This window comes from Salmo salar, chromosome ssa11 (genome assembly GCF_905237065.1).
Source record: "Salmo salar chromosome ssa11, Ssal_v3.1, whole genome shotgun sequence".
NCBI classification, from domain to species: domain Eukaryota; kingdom Metazoa; phylum Chordata; class Actinopteri; order Salmoniformes; family Salmonidae; genus Salmo; species Salmo salar.
The window spans coordinates 47277822-47303516 of NC_059452.1; the positions used below are offsets into that span (position 1 = coordinate 47277822).

The following is a 25695-nucleotide window of genomic DNA, read 5'->3' on the forward strand; positions in this document are numbered from 1 at the left end:
GTAGACGTTGCAAAAATAAAAGTGATGCGCCCTCCCTCTTCCATGGCTTCTGTTATCTTCCATGACAACAGTGTAGGAGACCCACCCAGCCAATTATTGATGGACTGTTAATAACTGTTATGTAGGCCTAGATGTGACAAGCTGGAAAAGTGCCCGGTTCTAGGGTGTGGATTGAGCAGGCAGAGTGATGCAGAGGCAGACAACAAAAAGGACAGTTTTTTTTACAGTTACTTTAATAAGGCATGGTTTTCAATCGTCACCGTTTCAGTAATCAAGTTAACACATTGTCCTTTCCTCTTCACAATTCAGTTGTTTTATGTCTGTATACTAATTGCTTCTTTACTTTTAACTTAAAAACCATGCTACTAAAAAACCAAACAAACATACAAACCAAAGGAACAAAGGGGCGCAGGAAGCGGACAAGGCCAATAGACATCTGTCCATATTTTCACGCAGGTTAGCGTTTATTGTCATGAATGTTGTTCTGGAGGCAGCACTGCAAAGTGGTCACTAGCTGGCACAGCCACAAAGTCATAAAATCACATTTTAAACGTAACCCTAACCTTAACCACACTGCTAACTCGAATGCCTAACTATAACCTTAAATTCATTTAATTTTTTACAATATAGCTAATTTTGACTTTGCAGCTGGCCCATCTAGCAGAAATCGCCCAGTTCTGCCTCAAGGACAAGACTCATCCCTATAAACGTCGACATGTGATTTTTTTAAACTTCATACCAGAGAGGAAGAGGTGAAGCAAGAGGTTTTACTCCGTCCAAAATCTGTGTAGATCATCAACGATTAAGCAAGTGAAGAGTTTTGTATGGTGGGAAATGAGAGACTGTCGAATTTAGTAAAGATACAAATGAATTGCCATTTTGATACAAGAGGCTTATTTGATCTAATATAAGTTTGGTAATGCTTAGGCAGTTAGGAGTGTACTGATATAAGTGTGACGCAGCTAGCAGCTCTTCCACACAGTGTCCTGAGGCAGCCAGCTAGCCAGCAGCTCTCCCACACTGTGTCCTGAGGCAGCCAGCTAGCTAGCAGCTCTCCCACACAGTGTCCTGAGGCAGCCAGCTAGCCAGCAGCTCTCCCACACTGTGTCCTGAGGCAGCCGGCTAGCCAGCAGCTCTCCCACACTGTGTCCTGAGGCAGCCAGCTAGCCAGCAGCTCTCCCACGCGGTGTCCTGAAGCAGCCAGCTAGCTAGCAGCTCTCCCACATGGTGTCCTGAGGCAGCCGGCTAGCTAGCAGCTCTCCCACACGGTGTCCTGAAGCAGCCAGCTAGCTAGCAGCTCTCCCACGCGGTGTCCTGAAGCAGCCAGCTAGCTAGCAGCTCTCCCACACGGTGTCCTGAGGCAGCCGGCTAGCTAGCAGCTCTCCCACGCGGTGTCCTGAAGCAGCCAGCTAGCTAGCAGCTCTCCCACACGGTGTCCTGAAGCAGCCAGCTAGCTAGCAGCTCTCCCACGCGGTGTCCTGAAGCAGCCAGCTAGCTAGCAGCTCTCCCACACGGTGTCCTGAGGCAGCCAGGGTCATTCTGGTAGTGTTCTCTATCCCCTGCTTCCTGTCTCCTGGTCGACCTGGGATATCAGGTTTCTGGTGACCAGACTTCGCTGGGCCGACGTCCTGACTGCCAGGCAACGACGGGTGTAACATCCAGCACTCCGCCCGTTTCCAGTCACCTCAGCCCCGTCGCTCATCCACTTTGAGTGGACCACTCCATCCGGCTGTCTGCGGGCTGCCATGGCAGTATTGGCCTGTCCTCTTAGCTTCACCATGCAGGCCACATACCTCCAGCTACGTCCACAGATCGGCTCAGCCTTCACCTGTATGGCACCTTAACACGCCACAAGGCCAGTTAGGACAGTCTCATAGACCAGCAGGGAGTGCCTCAGCTACCACCAGCACCACCCAGAGAGAGACGGCAGAACCTGGGAGAACAGAAACACAAGAGAGTAAAAGAAAAACTGTCCCTGCTCCACAACTGTCCCTGCTCCACAACTGTCCCCTGCTCCACAACTGTCCCCTGCTCCACAACTGTCCCTGCTCCACAACTGTCCCTGCTCCACAACTGTCCCCTGCTCCACAACTGTCCCCTGCTCCACAACTGTCCCTGCTCCACAACTGTCCCCTGCTCCACAACTGTCCCCTGCTCCACAACTGTCCCTGCTCCACAACTGTCCCTGCTCCACAACTGTCCCCTGCTCCACAACTGTCCCCTGCTCCACAACTGTCCCCTGCTCCACAACTGTCCCCTGCTCCACAACTGTCCCCTGCTCCACAACTGTCCCTGCTCCACAACTGTCCCCTGCTCCACAACTGTCCCTGCTCCACAACTGTCCCTGCTCCACAACTGTCCCCTGCTCCACAACTGTCCCCTGCTCCACAACTGTCCCTGATCCACAACTGTCCCCTGCTCCACAACTGTCCCCTGCTCCACAACTGTCCCCTACTCCACAACTGCTCACTCAGTGGCCCAGACCCTGCCGACGCTACGCAAAGTGTCACAAGATGGAGAAGTGTCAGGTTTAAGGGTTGAGCAGGCAGAATGAAGCAGAGACAGACAAGATGGAGAAGTGTCAGGTTTAAGGTTTGAGCAGGCAGAGTGAAGCAGAGCCAGACAAGATGGAGAAGTGTCAGGTTTAAGGTTTGAGCAGGCAGAGTGAAGCAGAGGCAGACAAGATGGAGAAGTGTCAGGTTTAAGGCTTGAGCAGGCAGAGTGAAGCAGAGACAGACAAGATGGAGAAGTGTCAGGTTTAAGGGTTGAGCAGGCAGAGTGAAGCAGAGCCAGACAAGATGGAGAAGTGTCAGGTTTAAGGGTTGAGCAGGCAGAGTGAAGCAGAGCCAGACAAGATGGAGAAGTGTCAGGTTTAAGGGTTGAGCAGGCAGAGTGAAGCAGAGACAGACAAGATGGAGAAGTGTCAGGTTTAAGGTTTGAGCAGGCAGAGTGAAGCAGAGACAGACAAGATGGAGAAGTGTCAGGTTTAAGGTTTGAGCAGGCAGAGTGAAGCAGAGACATACTAAAAAAGGGTCAGTTTTCAAAATTTATTTTCATGTTGCTATGGTTTCAATTGTCACCGTTTCAGTAATGACATTAACACATTCTTAATTAGTTTTCACAATTCAGTTAGAGTAACTGTCCAGTGAAAATCTCACTTTTAAAAGTTCATTTTCTGTTAACTCATAATGCTGCTGACTCGTCCTATAGTCCTATTTGTGGCCAAAGTATAAATTGGAAGGAAAAAGCCCTGTTAAAAATCCCACCTCAAATCTCAAACTCACCATTCTGTTGTTAGGGTACACCCTCACCATTCTGTTGTTGGGGTACACCCTCACCATTCTGTTGTTGGGGTACACCCTCACCATTCTGTTGTTGGGGTACGCCCTCACCATTCGGTTGTTGTGGTACACCCTCACCATTCTGTTGTTGGGGTACACCCTCACCATTCTGTTGTTGGGGTACACCCTCACCATTCTGTTGTGGGGGTACACCCTCACCATTCTGTTGTGGGGGTACACCCTCACCATTCTGTTGTTGGGGTACGCCATCACCATTCGGTTGTTGTGGTACACCCTCACCATTCTGTTGTTGGGGTACCGCCTCACCATTCTGCTGTTGTGGTACACCCTCACCATTCTGTTGTTGGGGTACACCCTCACCATTCTGTTGTGGGGGTACACCCTCACCATTCTGTTGTGGGGGTACACCCTCACCATTCTGTAGTTGGGGTACACCCTCACCATTCTGTTGTTGGGGTACACCCTCACCATTCTGTTGTTGGGGTACACCCTCACCATTCTGTTGTTGGGGTACACCCACACCATTCTGTTGTTGGGGTACACCCTCACCATTCTGTTGTTGGGGTACACCCTCACCATTCTGTTATTGGGGTACACCCTCACCATTCTGTTGTTGGGGTACGCCCTCACCATTCTGTTGTTAGGGTATACCCTCACCATTCTGTTGTTGGGGTACACCCTCACCATTCTGTTGTTGGGGTACACCCTCACCATTCTGTTGTTGGGGTACACCCTCACCATTCTGTTGTTGGGGTACACCCTCACCATTCTGTTGTGGGGGTACACCCTCACCATTCTGTTGTTGGGGTATACCCTCACCATTCTGTTGTTGGGGTACACCCTCACCATTCTGTTGTTGGGGTACACCCTCACCATTCTGTTGTTGGGGTACACCCTCACCATTCTGTTGTTGGGGTACACCAGTGCTTAGTGGGCAAAATTAAACCTGTCATCTAACTGGAAAGGTTTGGATTTTTTATTAGGCTATTTTTTATTAGGCTATTTTTTATTAGGCTAACTCAAGCTAGAATAATTGTCTGAAATGTTTTCAAATTGGTGTAAATGGTCTCTCTCTCTCAACAGCTAAACATATTCAAGAAAATACTTTCCCAGGTGGAATAAGTAATTAGCTGTGTGTGAGAGAGAGAGAGAGAGAGAGAGAGAGAGAGAGAGAGAGAGAGAGAGACACATCAAAGAGAGAGAGAGTCTGGGCTGATGTAACAGATGTTAGAGATAGAAAACATGTGTTAAAATTTCACTCCACAATGATATATTAGTTGAAAATACAAAATACAGATTTAAAAGCCACATTGTGGAACCACTCAAATAGAGTTGACACACTGCATGAAGTCATAGGCAAAACATAGTACATGATGTCATTTGGAATCAGCAGATGTGATCTTATGTATCTTGCTGATCTAGCCAGGCACTGAATGGTTTCTGTTACTCAGAGGTGGCTGTGACAGATGCACCATGACACATCATCTTGGCTTTAATGAACAGGGATAATTTACAGATACAGCAGCTAGTTGCTTCAGTCTGTATCTGGTAGAGAACAAATACCTCTGCTGTTAAATGTTGGTCAAACAGCTGTTCAAAAAAAAAATGCATCAAATATTTGTATTTAAATACACACGATAAGCCTACAATTTGACAAAGAAACCCACCCAATTTGATAAAACTACATTGTTGGTTAAGGGCTTGTAAGTAAGCATTTCACGGTAATGCGCCGAATACCATCTGTTGTATTCGGCACATGTGACAAAATGCAATTTGATTTGAATTTTGATTTGAGAGTGGATTGATAACATTGGTTAATACTATCCCAGAAAGTAATGCCGTATGAAGACTGTAGCTGTCGCTGTTGGGAGATTGAGCTTTGAGTCAAAGATAGTGAGGAAACGAGAAAGCCGACCTATTTATTTCTCTAAATTCGATAGCGGCACAGTCATAAATAATACTATTTTCATAAATCACACGTATACAACTAACGAATGAATAGCTATATTTAGAATTTAGGTGCGTCGTCTTGTCTGAAATCATTTATCATTGTCTGAAAGCAATTGCTGAATATTGGCTATGCCGGAATTTTTGTCGTTCGTCGAATATCTTTGCTCTTGCGGTCACGTGTCTACAAACAATTAAAACAGGAAGCGACACTGTAGCATCAAGGAACCAACAATAAAATAGACAACAATGAGATTATATAGATAGCTTCAGGCTTACTTCAGTTGTAAAGAAGCATCCAAGCTCTCGGGAAAGATACACTCTTTCGGCCATTGAAGAGAACAAGGGCCCTGCGGTGGAGGTTTTGTTAACAGGCTAACTTGAGTCGAAGTCGGACCAAGCCCCAAAATGACTGCATCTGTGTTCTTCGGGTGTACATTCATCGCTTTCGGCCCTGCCATTGCACTGTTCTTGTTTACTATTGCCAGGGACCCACTCCGAGTGATATTTCTTATCGCTGGGTAAGTAGTTAGCGTAACGTTAACTAAATAAATAACAAGCAAACCGTCTAGATTTGGATAGTGTAGCCATCTAGCTAACAGCAGTCAGCCGTATATGATAACCGATAACTAGCTAGCCCAAAGGCTAATGCTAAATCACAAACAAAACCTCTTTCTTATTGGTCACACATTTTCGGACATGTGCTTTTGCTGTATTAGAATTATTGACTCTGTTAAGTGTCTGCAAATGTTAAACCCAAACCACTGTTAGTTGGAGAGCTACTGGTCGCGCAAGGTTTTGTTCCAGACCAGCACTAAACCTAAATGGTTACACATGCGCGACTACAGGTACCCCCTGTTTTATTTTTACATTTTGTGGAGCACCCGTAGAATGTTTTATTTCACAGTACAGTAATTAATGCATGTACTAATAGTTCGCCAAATATTATTTATGAGAAGTGTACAATGTGTATGACAGGGGTACCTTGCTATGTATGTATTATGTTGACTGTGTATTGACCAGTTTCTATTTTGTATACAGCAGTACTATGTGTCTAAGACATCCTCTTTGGAGACAAGTTCATCCTAAACTCTGTCCATTTTAGTGTGTGTGTGTGATGGAACCTTATTTTATTTGAGTGTTTCTATACCTAGTGTTAAACTCGTGTGTTTTCTCTCTCCCAGAGCGTTCTTCTGGTTGTGTTCTCTGCTGCTGTCTTCACTAGTGTGGTTCATCACAGTTCAGATCAGTAACAAAGAGAGTTCCTCCCAGCAGAAAGGACTGCTCATATTCGGGGTGGTTCTCTCTGTGCTGCTGCAGGAGACTTTCCGCTTTGGCTACTACAAGCTGCTAAAGTAAGTAGCAGACCTGGGCTCAAAAACAGACCTGGGTTCAAAAACGAGTAGAGATTTGCTTTAGCCCGTGTGGAGTGCTACATAGTCAGCGATGGCAGTTAAGGTCATCTATTGGTCAATTAAGCCCGACAAGCTCAAGTCAAACCCAGATAAAATATTTGAAATGATTTCAAATATTATTTGAACCCAGGTGTGGTGAGTAGTAAGCCTATCCCATGACCTGCTCAGCGCTGCTGCTGCTCTACATTCTGGTCTTGTATCCTTCAGGGGTTTTCCAGACTGTAACAGAGAAGAAGTACATTGTTGAGAGGAATATCAGTGTTTTCAGAAAGTATTCACACCCTTTGAATTATTCCACATTTTGTTTTAAAATGGATAACATTTATATTATTTGTCACTGGCCTTGTGGAGATGTGGATTTATGCCCACTCGTCACGAATGCGCATACTAAACTTCTGTTAGAACGCGCTATTTTATATACGGCCTATTTCCCTTATGCATTCTGCCATTTCTTCCTAGAAGCATTATATTGCACGGCTATATTATTCTATAGCTCCTGTGTTAGCAGTTAGCATTATACTCTTAGTAATGTTATAGTGTAATAGGTGTGTCTGTATCATGTAATATCTCTTAGTAATGTTATAGTGTATAACAGGTGAGTCTGTATCATGTCCTGTCTCTTAGTAATGTTATAGTGTATAATAGGTGGGTCTGTATCATGTAATATCTCTTAGTAATGTTATAGTGTATAATAGGTGAGTCTGTATCATGTAATATCTCTTAGTAATGTTATAGTCTATAATAGTGTGAGTCTGTATCATGTAATATCTCTTAGTAATGTTATAGTGTATAATAGGTGAGTCTGTATCATGTCCTGTCTCTTAGTAATGTTATAGTGTATAATAGGTGTCTGTATCATGTAATATCTCTTAGTAATGTTATAGTGTATAATAGGTGAGTCTGTATCATGTAATATCTCTTAGTAATGTTATAGTGTAATAGGTGTGTCTTCATCATGTAATATCTCTTAGTAATGTTATAGTGTATAATAGGTGAGTCTGTATCCTGTAATATCTCTTAGTAATGTTATAGTGTATAATAGGTGAGTCTGTATCATGTCCTGTCTCTTAGTAATGTTATAGTGTATAATAGGTGAGTCTGTATCATGTAATATCTCTTAGTAATGTTATAGTGTATAATAGGTGAGTCTGTATCATGTAATATCTCTTTGTAATGTTATAGTGTATAATAGGTGAGTCTGTATCATGTAATATCTCTTAGTAATGTTATAGTGTAATAGGTGTGTCTTCATCATGTCCTGTCTCTTAGTAATGTTATAGTGTATAATAGGTGAGTCTGAATCATGTAATATCTCTTATTAATGTTATAGTGTATAATAGGTGAGTCTGTATCATGTCCTGTCTCTGTAATGTTATAGTGTATAATAGGTGAGTCTGTATCATGTAATATATCTTAGTAATGTTATAGTGTATATTAGGTGAGTCTGTATCATGTAATATCTCTTAGTAATGTTATAGTGTATAATAGGTGAGTCTGTATCATGTAATATCTCTTAGTAATGTTATAGTGTAATAGGTGTGTCTGTATCATGTCCTGTCTCTTAGTAATGTTATAGTGTATAATAGGTGAGTCTGTATCATGTCCTGTCTCTTAGTAATGTTATAGTGTATAATAGGTGAGTCTGTATCATGTAATATCTCTTAGTAATGTTATAGTTTATAATAGGTGAGTCTGTATCATGTCCTGTCTCTTTGTAATGTTATAGTGTATAATAGGTGAGTCTGTATCATGTCCTGTCTCTTAGTAATGTTATAGTGTATAATAGGTGTGGCTGTATCATGTAATATCTATTAGTTATGTTATAGTGTATAATAGGTGAGTCTGTATCATGTAATATCTCTTAGTAATGTTATAGTGTAATAGGTGTGTCTGTATCATGTCCTGTCTCTTAGTAATATTATAGTGTATAATAGGTGAGTCTGAATCATGTAATATCTCTTAGTAATGTTATAGTGTATAATAGGTGAGTCTGTATCATATCCTGTCTCTTAGTAATGTTATAGTGTATAATAGGTGAGTCTGTATCATGTCCTGTCTCTTAGTAATGTTATAGTGTATAATAGGTGAGTCTGTATCATGTCCTGTCTGTTAGTAATGTTATAGTGTATAATAGGTGAGTCTGTATCATGTAATATCTCTTAGTAATGTTATAGTGTATATTAGGTGAGTCTGTATCATGTAATATCTCTTAGTAATGTTATAGTGTAATAGGTGTGTCTGTATCATGTCCTGTCTCTTAGTAATGTTATAGTGTATAATAGGTGAGTCTGAATCATGTAATATCTCTTAGTAATGTTATAGTGTATAATAGGTGAGTCTGTATCATATCCTGTCTCTTTGTAATGTTATAGTGTATAATAGGTGAGTCTGTATCATGTCCTGTCTCTTAGTAATGTTATAGTGTATAATAGGTGAGTCTGTATCATGTCCTGTCTCTTAGTAATGTTATAGTGTATAATAGGTGAGTCTGTATCATGTAATATCTCTTAGTAATGTTATAGTGTATAATAGGTGAGTCTGTATCATGTAATATCTCTTAGTAATGTTATAGTGTAATAGGTGTGTCTTCATCATGTCCTGTCTCTTAGTAATGTTATAGTGTATAATAGGTGAGTCTGAATCATGTAATATCTCTTATTAATGTTATAGTGTATAATAGGTGAGTCTGTATCATGTCCTGTCTCTGTAATGTTATAGTGTATAATAGGTGAGTCTGTATCATATCCTGTCTCTTAGTAATGTTATAGTGTATAATAGGTGAGTCTGTATCATGTCCTGTCTCTTAGTAATGTTATAGTGTATAATAGGTGAGTCTGTATCATGTCCTGTCTCTTAGTAATGTTATAGTGTATAATAGGTGAGTCTGTATCATGTAATATCTCTTAGTAATGTTATAGTGTATAATAGGTGAGTCTGTATCATGTAATATCTCTTAGTAATGTTATAGTGTATAATAGGTGAGTCTGTATCATGTAATATCTCTTAGTAATGTTATAGTGTAATAGGTGTGTCTTCATCATGTCCTGTCTCTTAGTAATGTTATAGTGTATAATAGGTGAGTCTGAATCATGTAATATCTCTTATTAATGTTATAGTGTATAATAGGTGAGTCTGTATCATGTCCGGTCTCTTAGTAATGTTATAGTGTATAATAGGTGAGTCTGTATCATGTAATATATCTTAGTAATGTTATAGTGTATATTAGGTGAGTCTGTATCATGTAATATCTCTTAGTAATGTTATAGTGTATAATAGGTGAGTCTGTATCATGTCCTGTCTCTTAGTAATGTTATAGTGTATAATAGGTGAGTCTGTATCATGTAATATCTCTTAGTAATGTTATAGTGTATAATAGGTGTGTCTGTATCATGTAATATCTCTTTGTAATGTTATAGTTTATAATAGGTGAGTCTGTATCATGTCCTGTCTCTTAGTAATGTTATAGTGTACAATAGGTGATTCTGTGTCATGTCCTGTCTCTTAGTAATGTTATAGTGTATAATAGGTGAGTCTGTATCATGTCCTGTCTCTTAGTAATGTTATAGTGTATAATATGTGAGTCTGTATCATGTCCTGTCTCTTTGTAATGTTATAGTGTATAATAGGTGAGTCTGTATCATGTCCTGTCTCTTAGTAATGTTATAGTGTATAATAGGTGAGTCTGTATCATGTAATATCTCTTAGTAATGTTATAGTGTATAATAGGTGAGTCTGTATCATGTCCTGTCTCTTAGTAATGTTATAGTGTATAATAGGTGAGTCTGTATCATGTAATATCTCTTAGTAATGTTATAGTTTATAATAGGTGAGTCTGTATCATGTCCTGTCTCTTTGTAATGTTATAGTGTATAATAGGTGAGTCTGTATCATGTCCTGTCTCTTAGTAATGTTATAGTGTATAATAGGTGTGGCTGTATCATGTAATATCTATTAGTTATGTTATAGTGTATAATAGGTGAGTCTGTATCATGTAATATCTCTTAGTAATGTTATAGTGTAATAGGTGTGTCTGTATCATGTCCTGTCTCTTAGTAATATTATAGTGTATAATAGGTGAGTCTGTATCATGTCCTGTCTCTTAGTAATGTTATAGTGTATAATAGGTGAGTCTGTATCATGTAATATCTCTTAGTAATGTTATAGTGTATAATAGGTGAGTCTGTATCATGTAATATCTCTTAGTAATGTTATAGTGTAATAGGTGTGTCTGTATCATGTCCTGTCTCTTAGTAATGTTATAGTGTATAATAGGTGAGTCTGAATCATGTAATATCTCTTAGTAATGTTATAGTGTATAATAGGTGAGTCTGTATCATGTCCTGTCTCTTTGTAATGTTATAGTGTATAATAGGTGAGTCTGTATCATGTCCTGTCTCTTAGTAATGTTATAGTGTATAATAGGTGAGTCTGTATCATGTCCTGTCTCTTAGTAATGTTATAGTGTATAATAGGTGAGTCTGTATCATGTAATATCTCTTAGTAATGTTATAGTGTATAATAGGTGAGTCTGTATCATGTAATATCTCTTAGTAATGTTATAGTGTATATAGGTGTGTCTTCATCATGTCCTGTCTCTTAGTAATGTTATAGTGTATAATAGGTGAGTCTGTATCATGTAATATCTCTTATTAATGTTATAGTGTATAATAGGTGAGTCTGTATCATGTCCTGTCTCTGTAATGTTATAGTGTATAATAGGTGAGTCTGTATCATGTCCTGTCTCTTAGTAATGTTATAGTGTATAATAGGTGAGTCTGTATCATGTCCTGTCTCTTAGTAATGTTATAGTGTATAATAGGTGAGTCTGTATCATGTCCTGTCTCTTAGTAATGTTATAGTGTATAATAGGTGAGTCTGTATCATGTAATATCTCTTAGTAATGTTATAGTGTATAATAGGTGAGTCTGTATCATGTAATATCTCTTAGTAATGTTATAGTGTATAATAGGTGAGTCTGTATCATGTAATATCTCTTAGTAATGTTATAGTGTAATAGGTGTGTCTTCATCATGTCCTGTCTCTTAGTAATGTTATAGTGTATAATAGGTGAGTCTGTATCATGTAATATCTCTTATTAATGTTATAGTGTATAATAGGTGAGTCTGTATCATGTCCGGTCTCTTAGTAATGTTATAGTGTATAATAGGTGAGTCTGTATCATGTAATATCTCTTAGTAATGTTATAGTGTATATTAGGTGAGTCTGTATCATGTAATATCTCTTAGTAATGTTATAGTGTATAATAGGTGAGTCTGTATCATGTCCTGTCTCTTAGTAATGTTATAGTGTATAATAGGTGAGTCTGTATCATGTAATATCTCTTAGTAATGTTATAGTGTATAATAGGTGTGTCTGTATCATGTAATATCTCTTAGTAATGTTATAGTGTATAATAGGTGAGTCTGTATCATGTCCTGTCTCTTAGTAATGTTATAGTGTACAATAGGTGATTCTGTGTCATGTCCTGTCTCTTAGTAATGTTATAGTGTATAATAGGTGAGTCTGTATCATGTCCTGTCTCTTAGTAATGTTATAGTGTATAATATGTGAGTCTGTATCATGTCCTGTCTCTTAGTAATGTTATAGTGTATAATAGGTGAGTCTGTATCATGTCCTGTCTCTTAGTAATGTTATAGTGTATAATAGGTGAGTCTGTATCATGTAATATCTCTTAGTAATGTTATAGTGTATAATAGGTGAGTCTGTATCATGTCCTGTCTCTTAGTAATGTTATAGTGTATAATAGGTGAGTCTGTATCATGTAATATCTCTTAGTAATGTTATAGTGTATAATAGGTGAGTCTGTATCATGTCCTGTCTCTTTGTAATGTTATAGTGTATAATAGGTGAGTCTGTATCATGTCCTGTCTCTTAGTAATGTTATAGTGTATAATAGGTGTGTCTGTATCATGTAATATCTATTAGTTATGTTATAGTGTATAATAGGTGAGTCTGTATCATGTAATATCTCTTAGTAATGTTATAGTGTAATAGGTGTGTCTGTATCATGTCCTGTCTCTTAGTAATGTTATAGTGTATAATAGGTGAGTCTGTATCATGTAATATCTCTTAGTAATGTTATAGTGTATAATAGGTGAGTCTGTATCATGTAATATCTCTTAGTAATGTTATAGTGTAATAGGTGTGTCTGTATCATGTCCTGTCTCTTAGTAATGTTATAGTGTATAATAGGTGAGTCTGAATCATGTAATATCTCTTAGTAATGTTATAGTGTATAATAGGTGAGTCTGTATCATATCCTGTCTCTTAGTAATGTTATAGTGTATAATAGGTGAGTCTGTATCATGTCCTGTCTCTTAGTAATGTTATAGTGTATAATAGGTGAGTCTGTATCATGTAATATCTCTTAGTAATGTTATAGTTTATAATAGGTGAGTCTGTATCATGTCCTGTCTCTTTGTAATGTTATAGTGTATAATAGGTGTGGCTGTATCATGTAATATCTATTAGTTATGTTATAGTGTATAATAGGTGAGTGTGTTTCATGTAATATCTCTTAGTAATGTTATAGTGTATAATAGGTGAGTCTGTATCATGTAATATCTTTTAGTAATGTTATAGTGTATAATAGGTGAGTCTGTATCATGTAATATCTCTTAGTAATGTTATAGTGTATAATAGGTGAGTCTGTTTCATGTATAATATCTCTTAGTAATGTTATAGTGTATAATAGGTGAGTCTGTATCATGTAATATCTCTTAGTAATGTTATAGTGTATAATAGGTGAGTCTGTATCATGTAATATCTCTTAGTAATGTTAGTGTAATAGGTGTGTCTGTATCATGTAATATCTCTTAGTTATGTTATAGTGTATAATAGGTGAGTCTGTATCATGTAATATCTCTTAGTAATGTTATAGTGTATAATAGGTGAGTGTGTTTCATGTAATATCTCTTAGTAATGTTATAGTGTATAATAGGTGAGTCTGTATCATGTAATATCTTTTAGTAATGTTATAGTGTATAATAGGTGAGTCTGTATCATGTAATATCTCTTAGTAATGTTATAGTGTATAATAGGTGAGTCTGTTTCATGTATAATATCTCTTAGTAATGTTATAGTGTATAATAGGTGAGTCTGTATCATGTAATATCTCTTAGTAATGTTATAGTGTATAATAGGTGAGTCTGTATCATTCCTGTCTCTTAGTAATGTTATAGTGTATAATAGGTGAGTCTGTATCATGTAATATCTCTTAGTAATGTTAGTGTAATAGGTGTGTCTGTATCATGTAATATCTCTTAGTTATGTTATAGTGTATAATAGGTGAGTCTGTATCATGTAATGTTATAGTTTATAATAGGTGAGTCTGTATCATGTCCTGTCTCTTAGTAATGTTATAGTTTATAATAGGTTAGTCTGTATCATGTCCTGTCTCTTAGTAATGTTATAGTTTATAATAGGTGAGTCTGTATCATGTCCTGTCTCTTTGTAATGTTATAGTGTATAATAGGTGAGTCTGTATCATTCCTGTCTCTTAGTAATGTTATAGTGTATAATAGGTGTGGCTGTATCATGTAATATCTATTAGTTATGTTATAGTGTATAATAGGTGAGTCTGTTTCATGTAATATCTCTTAGTAATGTTATAGTGTATAATAGGTGAGTCTGTATCATGTAATATCTTTTAGTAATGTTATAGTGTATAATATGTGAGTCTGTATCATGTAATATCTCTTAGTAATGTTATAGTGTATAATAGGTGAGTCTGTTTCATGTATAATATCTCTTAGTAATGTTATAGTGTATAATAGGTGAGTCTGTATCATGTAATATCTCTTAGTAATGTTATAGTGTATAATAGGTGAGTCTGTTTCATGTATAATATCTCTTAGTAATGTTATAGTGTATAATAGGTGAGTCTGTATCATGTAATATCTCTTAGTAATGTTATAGTGTATAATAGGTGAGTCTGTATCATTCCTGTCTCTTAGTAATGTTATAGTGTATAATAGGTGAGTCTGTATCATGTAATATCTCTTAGTAATGTTATAGTTTATAATAGGTGAGTCTGTATCATGTCCTGTCTCTTTGTAATGTTATAGTGTATAATAGGTGTGGCTGTATCATGTAATATCTATTAGTTATGTTATAGTGTATAATAGGTGAGTCTGTATCATGTAATATCTCTTAGTAATGTTATAGTGTATAATAGGTGAGTCTGTATCATGTAATATCTCTTAGTAATGTTATAGTGTATAATAGGTGAGTCTGTATCATGTAATATCTCTTAGTAATGTTATAGTGTATAATAGGTGAGTCTGTTTCATGTAATATCTCTTAGTAATGTTATAGTGTATAATAGGTGAGTCTGTATCATGTAATATCTCTTAGTAATGTTATAGTGTATAATAGGTGAGTCTGTATCATTCCTGTCTCTTAGTAATGTTATAGTGTATAATAGGTGAGTCTGTATCATGTAATATCTCTTAGTAATGTTAGTGTAATAGGTGTGTCTGTATCATGTAATATCTCTTAGTTATGTTATAGTGTATAATAGGTGAGTCTGTATCATGTCCTGTCTCTTAGTAATGTTATAGTGTATAATAGGTGAGTCTGTATCATGTCCTGTCTCTTAGTAATGTTATAGTTTATAATAGGTTAGTCTGTATCATGTCCTGTCTCTTAGTAATGTTATAGTGTATAATAGGTGAGTCTGTATCATGTAATATCTCTTAGTAATGTTATAGTTTATAATAGGTGAGTCTGTATCATGTCCTGTCTCTTTGTAATGTTATAGTGTATAATAGGTGTGGCTGTATCATGTAATATCTATTAGTAATGTTATAGTGTATAATAGGTGAGTCTGTATCATATCCTGTCTCTTAGTAATGTTATAGTGTATAATAGGTGAGTCTGTATCATGTCCTGTCTCTTAGTAATGTTATAGTGTATAATAGGTGAGTCTGTATCATGTAATATCTCTTAGTAATGTTATAGTGTATAATAGGTGAGTCTGTATCATTCCTGTCTCTTAGTAATGTTATAGTGTATAATAGGTGAGTCTGTATCATGTAATATCTCTTAGTAATGTTAGTGTAATAGGTGTGTCTGTATCATGTAATATCTCTTAGTTATGTTATAGTGTATAATGTCCTGTCTCTTAGTAATGTTATAGTGTATAATAGGTGAGTCTGTATCATGTAATATCTCTTAGTAATGTTATAGTGTATAATAGGTGATTCTGTATCATGTAATATCTCTTAGTAATGTTATAGTGTATAATAGGTGAGTCTGTATCATGTCCTGTCTCTTAGTAATGTTATAGTGTATAATAGGTGTGTCTGTATCATGTAATATCTCTTAGTAATGTTATAGTGTATAATAGGTGAGTCTGTATCATGTAATATCTCTTAGTAATGTTATAGTGTATAATAGGTGTGTCTGTATCATGTAATATCTCTTAGTAATGTTATAGTGTATAATAGGTGTGTCTGTATCATGTAATATCTCTTAGTAATGTTATAGTTTATAATAGGTGAGTCTGTATCATGTCCTGTCTCTTAGTAATGTTATAGTGTATAATAGGTGAGTCTGTATCATGTCCTGTCTCTTAGTAATGTTATAGTGTATAATAGGTGAGTCTGTATCATGTCCTGTCTCTTAGTAATGTTATAGTGTATAATAGGTGAGTCTGTATCATGTAATGTCTCTTAGTAATGTTATAGTGTATAATAGGTGAGTCTGTATCATGTAATATCTCTTAGTAATGTTACAGTGTATAATAGGTGTGTCTGTATCATGTAATATCTCTTAGTAATGTTATAGTGTATAATAGGTGTGTCTGTATCATGTAATATCTCTTAGTAATGTTATAGTTTATAATAGGTGAGTCTGTATCATGTCCTGTCTCTTAGTAATGTTAGTGTACAATAGGTGATTCTGTATCATGTCCTGTCTCTTAGTAATGTTATAGTGTATAATAGGTGTGGCTGTATCATGTAATATCTATTAGTTATGTTATAGTGTAATAGGTGTGTCTTCATCATGTCCTGTCTCTTAGTAATGTTATAGTGTATAATAGGTGAGTCTGAATCATGTAATATCTCTTATTAATGTTATAGTGTATAATAGGTGAGTCTGTTTCATGTAATATCTCTTAGTAATGTTATAGTGTATAATAGGTGAGTCTGTATCATGTAATATCTCTTAGTAATGTTATAGTGTATAATAGGTGAGTCTGTATCATGTAATATCTCTTTGTAATGTTATAGTGTATAATAGGTGAGTCTGTTTCATGTAATATCTCTTAGTAATGTTATAGTGTATAATAGGTGAGTCTGTATCATGTAATATCTCTTAGTAATGTTATAGTGTATAATAGGTGAGTCTGTATCATTCCTGTCTCTTAGTAATGTTATAGTGTATAATAGGTGAGTCTGTATCATGTAATATCTCTTAGTAATGTTAGTGTAATAGGTGTGTCTGTATCATGTAATATCTCTTAGTTATGTTATAGTGTATAATAGGTGAGTCTGTATCATGTCCTGTCTCTTAGTAATGTTATAGTGTATAATAGGTGAGTCTGTATCATGTAATATCTCTTAGTAATGTTATAGTGTATAATAGGTGAGTCTGTATCATGTAATATCTCTTAGTAATGTTATAGTGTATAATATGTGAGTCTGTATCATGTCCTTTCTCTTAGTAATGTTATAGTGTATAATAGGTGAGTCTGTATCATGTAATATCTCTTAGTAATGTTATAGTGTATAATAGGTGAGTCTGTATCATGTAATATCTCTTAGTAATGTTATAGTGTATAATAGGTGAGTCTGTATCATGTAATATCTCTTAGTAATGTTATAGTGTATAATAGGTGAGTCTGTATCATGTAATATCTCTTAGTAATGTTATAGTGTATAATAGGTGTGTCTGTATCATGTAATATCTCTTAGTAATGTTATAGTGTATAATAGGTGTGTCTGTATCATGTACTATCTCTTAGTAATGTTATAGTTTATAATAGGTGAGTCTGTATCATGTCCTGTCTCTTAGTAATGTTATAGTGTATAATAGGTGAGTCTGTATCATGTCCTGTCTCTTAGTAATGTTATAGTGTATAATAGGTGAGTCTGTATCATGTCCTGTCTCTTAGTAATGTTATAGTGTATAATAGGTGAGTCTGTATCATGTCCTGTCTCTTAGTAATGTTATAGTGTATAATAGGTGAGTCTGTATCATGTAATGTCTCTTAGTAATGTTATAGTGTATAATAGGTGAGTCTGTATCATGTAATATCTCTTAGTAATGTTACAGTGTATAATAGGTGTGTCTGTATCATGTAATATCTCTTAGTAATGTTATAGTGTATAATAGGTGTGTCTGTATCATGTAATATCTCTTAGTAATGTTATAGTGTATAATAGGTGAGTCTGTATCATGTCCTGTCTCTTAGTAATGTTATGTGTACAATAGGTGATTCTGTATCATGTCCTGTCTCTTAGTAATGTTATAGTGTATAATAGGTGTGGCTGTATCATGTAATATCTATTAGTTATGTTATAGTGTAATAGGTGTGTCTTCATCATGTCCTGTCTCTTAGTAATGTTATAGTGTATAATAGGTGAGTCTGTATCATGTAATATCTCTTAGTAATGTTATAGTGTATAATAGGTGAGTCTGTATCATGTAATATCTCTTAGTAATGTTATAGTGTATAATAGGTGAGTCTGTATCATGTAATATCTCTTAGTAATGTTATAGTGTATAATAGGTGAGTCTGTATCATGTAATATCTCTTAGTAATGTTATAGTGTATAATAGGTGAGTCTGTTTCATGTAATATCTCTTAGTAATGTTATAGTGTATAATAGGTGAGTCTGTATCATGTAATATCTCTTAGTAATGTTATAGTGTATAATAGGTGAGTCTGTATCATTCCTGTCTCTTAGTAATGTTATAGTGTATAATAGGTGAGTCTGTATCATGTAATATCTCTTAGTAATGTTAGTGTAATAGGTGTGTCTGTATCATGTAATATCTCTTAGTTATGTTATAGTGTATAATAGGTGAGTCTGTATCATGTCCTGTCTCTTAGTAATGTTATAGTGTATAATAGGTGAGTCTGTATCATGTAATATCTCTTAGTAATGTTATAGTGTATAATAGGTGATTCTGTATCATGTAATATCTCTTAGTAATGTTATAGTGTATAATAGGTGAGTCTGTATCATGTCCTTTCTCTTAGTAATGTTATAGTGTATAATAGGTGAGTCTGTATCATGTAATATCTCTTAGTAATGTTATAGTGTATAATAGGTGAGTCTGTATCATGTAATATCTCTTAGTAATGTTATAGTGTATAATAGGTGAGTCTGTATCATGTAATATCTCTTAGTAATGTTATAGTGTATAATAGGTGAGTCTGTATCATGTAATATCTCTTAGTAATGTTATAGTGTATAATAGGTGTGTCTGTATCATGTAATATCTCTTAGTAATGTTATAGTGTATAATAGGTGTGTCTGTATCATGTAATATCTCTTAGTAATGTTATAGTTTATAATAGGTGAGTCTGTATCATGTCCTGTCTCTTAGTAATGTTATAGTGTATAATAGGTGAGTCTGTATCATGTCCTGTCTCTTAGTAATGTTATAGTGTATAATAGGTGAGTCTGTATCATGTCCTGTCTCTTAGTAATGTTATAGTGTATAATAGGTGAGTCTGTATCATGTCCTGTCTCTTAGTAATGTTATAGTGTATAATAGGTGAGTCTGTATCATGTCCTGTCTCTTAGTAATGTTATAGTGTATAATAGGTGTGTCTGTATCATGTAATATCTCTTAGTAATGTTATAGTGTATAATAGGTGAGTCTGTATCATGTCCTGTCTCTTAGTAATGTTATAGTGTATAATAGGTGAGTCTGTATCATGTAATATCTCTTAGTAATGTTATAGTGTATAATAGGTGTGTCTGTATCATGTATATATCTCTTAGTTATGTTATAGTGTATAATAGGTGAGTCTGTATCATGTAATATCTCTTAGTAATGTTATAGTGTATAATAGGTGAGTCTGTATCATGTCCTGTCTCTTAGTAATGTTATAGTGTATAATAGGTGAGTCTGTATCATGTAATATCTCTTAGTAATGTTATAGTGTATATAGGTGTGTCTGTATCATGTACTGTCTCTTAGTAATGTTATAGTGTATAATAGGTGAGTCTGTATCATGTCCTGTCTCTTAGTAATGTTATAGTGTATAATAGGTGAGTCTGTATCATGTCCTGTCTCTTAGTAATGTTATAGTGTATAATAGGTGAGTCTGTATCATGTCCTGTCTCTTAGTAATGTTATAGTGTATAATAGGTGAGTCTGTATCATGTAATATCTCTTAGTAATGTTATAGTGTAATAGGTGTGTCTTCATCATGTCCTGTCTCTTAGTAATGTTATAGTGTATAATAGGTGAGTCTGAATCATGTAATATCTCTTATTAATGTTATAGTGTATAATAGGTGAGTCTGTATCATGTCCTGTCTCTTAGTAATGTTATAGTGTATAATAGGTGAGTCTGTATCATGTCCTGTCTCTTAGTAATGTTATAGTGTATAATAGGTGTGGCTGTATCATGTAATATCTATTAGTTATGTTATAGTGTATAATAGGTGAGTCTGTTTCATGTAATATCTCTTAGTAATGTTATAGTGTATAATAGGTGAGTCTGTATCATGTAATATCTCTTAGTAATGTTATAGTGTATAATAGGTGAGTCTGTATCATGTAATATCTCTTAGTAATGTTATAGTGTATAATAGGTGAGTCTGTTTCATGTAATATCTCTTAGTAATGTTATAGTGTATAATAGGTGAGTCTGTATCATGTAATATCTCTTAGTAATGTTATAGTGTATAATAGGTGAGTCTGTATCATTCCTGTCTCTTAGTAATGTTATAGTGTATAATAGGTGAGTCTGTATCATGTAATATCTCTTAGTAATGTTAGTGTAATAGGTGTGTCTGTATCATGTAATATCTTTTAGTAATGTTATAGTGTATAATATGTGAGTCTGTATCATGTCCTTTCTCTTAGTAATGTTATAGTGTATAATAGGTGAGTCTGTATCATGTAATATCTCTTAGTAATGTTATAGTGTATAATAGGTGAGTCTGTATCATGTCCTGTCTCTTAGTAATGTTATAGTGTATAATAGGTGTGTCTGTATCATGTAATATCTCTTAGTAATGTTATAGTGTATAATAGGTGAGTCTGTATCATGTAATATCTCTTAGTAATGTTATAGTGTATAATAGGTGTGTCTGTATCATGTAATATCTCTTAGTAATGTTATAGTGTATAATAGGTGTGTCTGTATCATGTAATATCTCTTAGTAATGTTATAGTTTATAATAGGTGAGTCTGTATCATGTCCTGTCTCTTAGTAATGTTATAGTGTATAATAGGTGAGTCTGTATCATGTCCTGTCTCTTAGTAATGTTATAGTGTATAATAGGTGAGTCTGTATCATGTAATATCTCTTAGTAATGTTATAGTGTATAATAGGTGAGTCTGTATCATGTAATATCTCTTAGTAATGTTACAGTGTATAATAGGTGAGTCTGTATCATGTCCTGTCTCTTAGTAATGTTATAGTGTAATAGGTGAGTCTGTATCATGTCCTGTCTCTTAGTAATGTTATAGTGTATAATATGTGATTCTGTATCATGTCCTGTCTCTTAGTAATGTTATAGTGTATAATAGGTGTGGCTGTATCATGTAATATCTATTAGTTATGTTAGTGTAATAGGTGAGTCTGTTTCATGTATAATATCTCTTAGTAATGTTATAGTGTATAATAGGTGAGTCTGAATCATGTAATATCTCTTAGTAATGTTATAGTGTATAATAGGTGAGTCTGTATCATGTCCTGTCTCTTAGTAATGTTAGTGTACAATAGGTGATTCTGTATCATGTCCTGTCTCTTAGTAATGTTATAGTGTATAATAGGTGTGGCTGTATCATGTAATATCTATTAGTTATGTTATAGTGTAATAGGTGAGTCTGTTTCATGTATATATCTCTTAGTAATGTTATAGTGTATAATAGGTGAGTCTGAATCATGTAATATCTCTTAGTAATGTTATAGTGTATAATAGGTGAGTCTGTATCATGTCCTGTCTCTTAGTAATGTTAGTGTACAATAGGTGATTCTGTATCATGTCCTGTCTCTTAGTAATGTTATAGTGTATAATAGGTGTGGCTGTATCATGTAATATCTATTAGTTATGTTATAGTGTAATAGGTGTGTCTTCATCATGTCCTGTCTCTTAGTAATGTTATAGTGTATAATAGGTGAGTCTGTATCATGTAATATCTCTTATTAATGTTATAGTGTATAATAGGTGAGTCTGTATCATGTAATATCTCTTAGTAATGTTATAGTGTATAATAGGTGAGTCTGTATCATGTAATATCTCTTAGTAATGTTATAGTGTATAATAGGTGAGTCTGTATCATGTAATATCTCTTAGTAATGTTATAGTGTATAATAGGTGAGTCTGTTTCATGTAATATCTCTTAGTAATGTTATAGTGTATAATAGGTGAGTCTGTATCATGTAATATCTCTTAGTAATGTTATAGTGTATAATAGGTGAGTCTGTATCATTCCTGTCTCTTAGTAATGTTATAGTGTATAATAGGTGAGTCTGTATCATGTAATATCTCTTAGTAATGTTAGTGTAATAGGTGTGTCTGTATCATGTAATATCTCTTAGTTATGTTATAGTGTATAATAGGTGAGTCTGTATCATGTCCTGTCTCTTAGTAATGTTATAGTGTATAATAGGTGAGTCTGTATCATGTAATATCTCTTAGTAATGTTATAGTGTATAATATGTGAGTCTGTATCATGTCCTTTCTCTTAGTAATGTTATAGTGTATAATAGGTGAGTCTGTATCATGTAATATCTCTTAGTAATGTTATAGTGTATAATAGGTGAGTCTGTATCATGTCCTGTCTCTTAGTAATGTTATAGTGTATAATAGGTGTGTCTGTATCATGTAATATCTCTTAGTAATGTTATAGTGTATAATAGGTGAGTCTGTATCATGTAATATCTCTTAGTAATGTTATAGTGTATAATAGGTGTGTCTGTATCATGTAATATCTCTTAGTAATGTTATAGTGTATAATAGGTGTGTCTGTATCATGTAATATCTCTTAGTAATGTTATAGTTTATAATAGGTGAGTCTGTATCATGTCCTGTCTCTTAGTAATGTTATAGTGTATAATAGGTGAGTCTGTATCATGTCCTGTCTCTTAGTAATGTTATAGTGTATAATAGGTGAGTCTGTATCATGTCCTGTCTCTTAGTAATGTTATAGTGTATAATAGGTGAGTCTGTATCATGTCCTGTCTCTTAGTAATGTTATAGTGTATAATAGGTGTGGCTGTATCATGTAATATCTCTTAGTAATGTTATAGTGTATAATAGGTGAGTCTGTATCATGTAATATCTCTTAGTAATGTTATAGTGTATAATAGGTGAGTCTGTATCATGTAATATCTCTTAGTAATGTTATAGTGTATAATAGGTGAGTCTGTTTCATGTATAATATCTCTTAGTAATGTTATAGTGTATAATAGGTGAGTCTGTATCATGTAATATCTCTTAGTAATGTTATAGTGTATAATAGGTGAGTCTGTATCATTCCTGTCTCTTAGTAATGTTATAGTGTATAATAGGTGAGTCTGTATCATGTAATATCTCTTAGTAATGTTAGTGTAATAGGTGTGTCTGTATCATGTAATATCTCTTAGTTATGTTATAGTGTATAATAGGTGAGTCTGTATCATGTAATATCTCTTAGTAATGTTATAGTGTAATAGGTGTGTCTGTATCATGTCCTGTCTCTTAGTAATGTTATAGTGTATAATAGGTGAGTCTGAATCATGTAATATCTCTTAGTAATGTTATAGTGTATAATAGGTGAGTCTGTATCATGTCCTGTCTCTTAGTAATGTTATAGTGTATAATAGGTGAGTCTGTATCATGTCCTGTCTCTTAGTAATGTTATAGTGTATAATAGGTGAGTCTGTATCATGTCCTGTCTCTTAGTAATGTTATAGTGTATAATAGGTGAGTCTGTATCATGTCCTGTCTCTTAGTAATGTTATAGTGTATAATAGGTGAGTCTGTATCATGTAATATCTCTTAGTAATGTTATAGTGTAATAGGTGTGTCTTCATCATGTCCTGTCTCTTAGTAATGTTATAGTGTATAATAGGTGTGGCTGTATCATGTAATATCTCTTAGTAATGTTATAGTGTATAATAGGTGAGTCTGTATCATGTAATATCTTTTAGTAATGTTATAGTGTATAATAGGTGAGTCTGTATCATGTAATATCTCTTAGTAATGTTATAGTGTATAATAGGTGAGTCTGTTTCATGTATAATATCTCTTAGTAATGTTATAGTGTATAATAGGTGAGTCTGTATCATGTAATATCTCTTAGTAATGTTATAGTGTATAATAGGTGAGTCTGTATCATGTCCTGTCTCTTAGTAATGTTATAGTGTATAATAGGTGAGTCTGTATCATGTAATATCTCTTAGTAATGTTAGTGTAATAGGTGTGTCTGTATCATGTAATATCTCTTAGTTATGTTATAGTGTATAATAGGTGAGTCTGTATCATGTAATATCTCTTAGTAATGTTATAGTGTAATAGGTGTGTCTGTATCATGTCCTGTCTCTTAGTAATGTTATAGTGTATAATAGGTGAGTCTGAATCATGTAATATCTCTTAGTAATGTTATAGTGTATAATAGGTGAGTCTGTATCATATCCTGTCTCTTAGTAATGTTATAGTGTATAATAGGTGAGTCTGTATCATGTCCTGTCTCTTAGTAATGTTATAGTGTATAATAGGTGAGTCTGTATCATGTCCTGTCTCTTAGTAATGTTATAGTGTATAATAGGTGAGTCTGTATCATGTCCTGTCTCTTAGTAATGTTATAGTGTATAATAGGTGAGTCTGTATCATGTAATATCTCTTAGTAATGTTATAGTGTAATAGGTGTGTCTTCATCATGTCCTGTCTCTTAGTAATGTTATAGTGTATAATAGGTGAGTCTGAATCATGTAATATCTCTTATTAATGTTATAGTGTATAATAGGTGAGTCTGTATCATGTCCTGTCTCTTAGTAATGTTATAGTGTATAATAGGTGAGTCTGTATCATGTCCTGTCTCTTAGTAATGTTATAGTGTATAATAGGTGTGGCTGTATCATGTAATATCTATTAGTTATGTTATAGTGTATAATAGGTGAGTCTGTTTCATGTAATATCTCTTAGTAATGTTATAGTGTATAATAGGTGAGTCTGTATCATGTAATGTTATAGTGTATAATAGGTGAGTCTGTATCATGTAATATCTCTTAGTAATGTTATAGTGTATAATAGGTGAGTCTGTTTCATGTAATATCTCTTAGTAATGTTATAGTGTGTAATAGGTGAGTCTGTATCATGTAATATCTCTTAGTAATGTTATAGTGTATAATAGGTGAGTCTGTATCATGTCCTGTCTCTTAGTAATGTTATAGTGTATAATAGGTGAGTCTGTATCATGTAATATCTCTTAGTAATGTTAGTGTATATAGGTGTGTCTGTATCATGTAATATCTTTTAGTAATGTTATAGTGTATAATATGTGAGTCTGTATCATGTCCTTTCTCTTAGTAATGTTATAGTGTATAATAGGTGAGTCTGTATCATGTAATATCTCTTAGTAATGTTATAGTGTATAATAGGTGAGTCTGTATCATGTCCTGTCTCTTAGTAATGTTATAGTGTATAATAGGTGTGTCTGTATCATGTAATATCTCTTAGTAATGTTATAGTGTATAATAGGTGAGTCTGTATCATGTAATATCTCTTAGTAATGTTATAGTGTATAATAGGTGTGTCTGTATCATGTAATATCTCTTAGTAATGTTATAGTGTATAATAGGTGTGTCTGTATCATGTAATATCTCTTAGT

General features: G+C 34.7%; 1 protein-coding gene across 2 annotated transcripts in view; it reads left to right on the forward strand.

Moving 5' to 3' along the window:
- The first annotated feature begins 5419 nt into the window (after positions 1-5419).
- The window catches only part of LOC106562852 (gamma-secretase subunit Aph-1b), a 72761-nt gene continuing 52485 nt past the window's right edge, over positions 5420-25695 (forward strand). The window contains exons 1-2 of one of the 2 annotated variants that reach the window (XM_045689682.1): positions 5420-5770; positions 6434-6604. In XM_045689682.1, coding sequence (XP_045545638.1) covers positions 5658-5770; positions 6434-6604 — 284 coding nt within the window. In that variant the 5' untranslated portion in view covers positions 5420-5657. The remainder of the gene's footprint in view (positions 5771-6433; positions 6605-25695) is intronic. The other variant, XM_045689683.1, reaches the window with a different exon arrangement.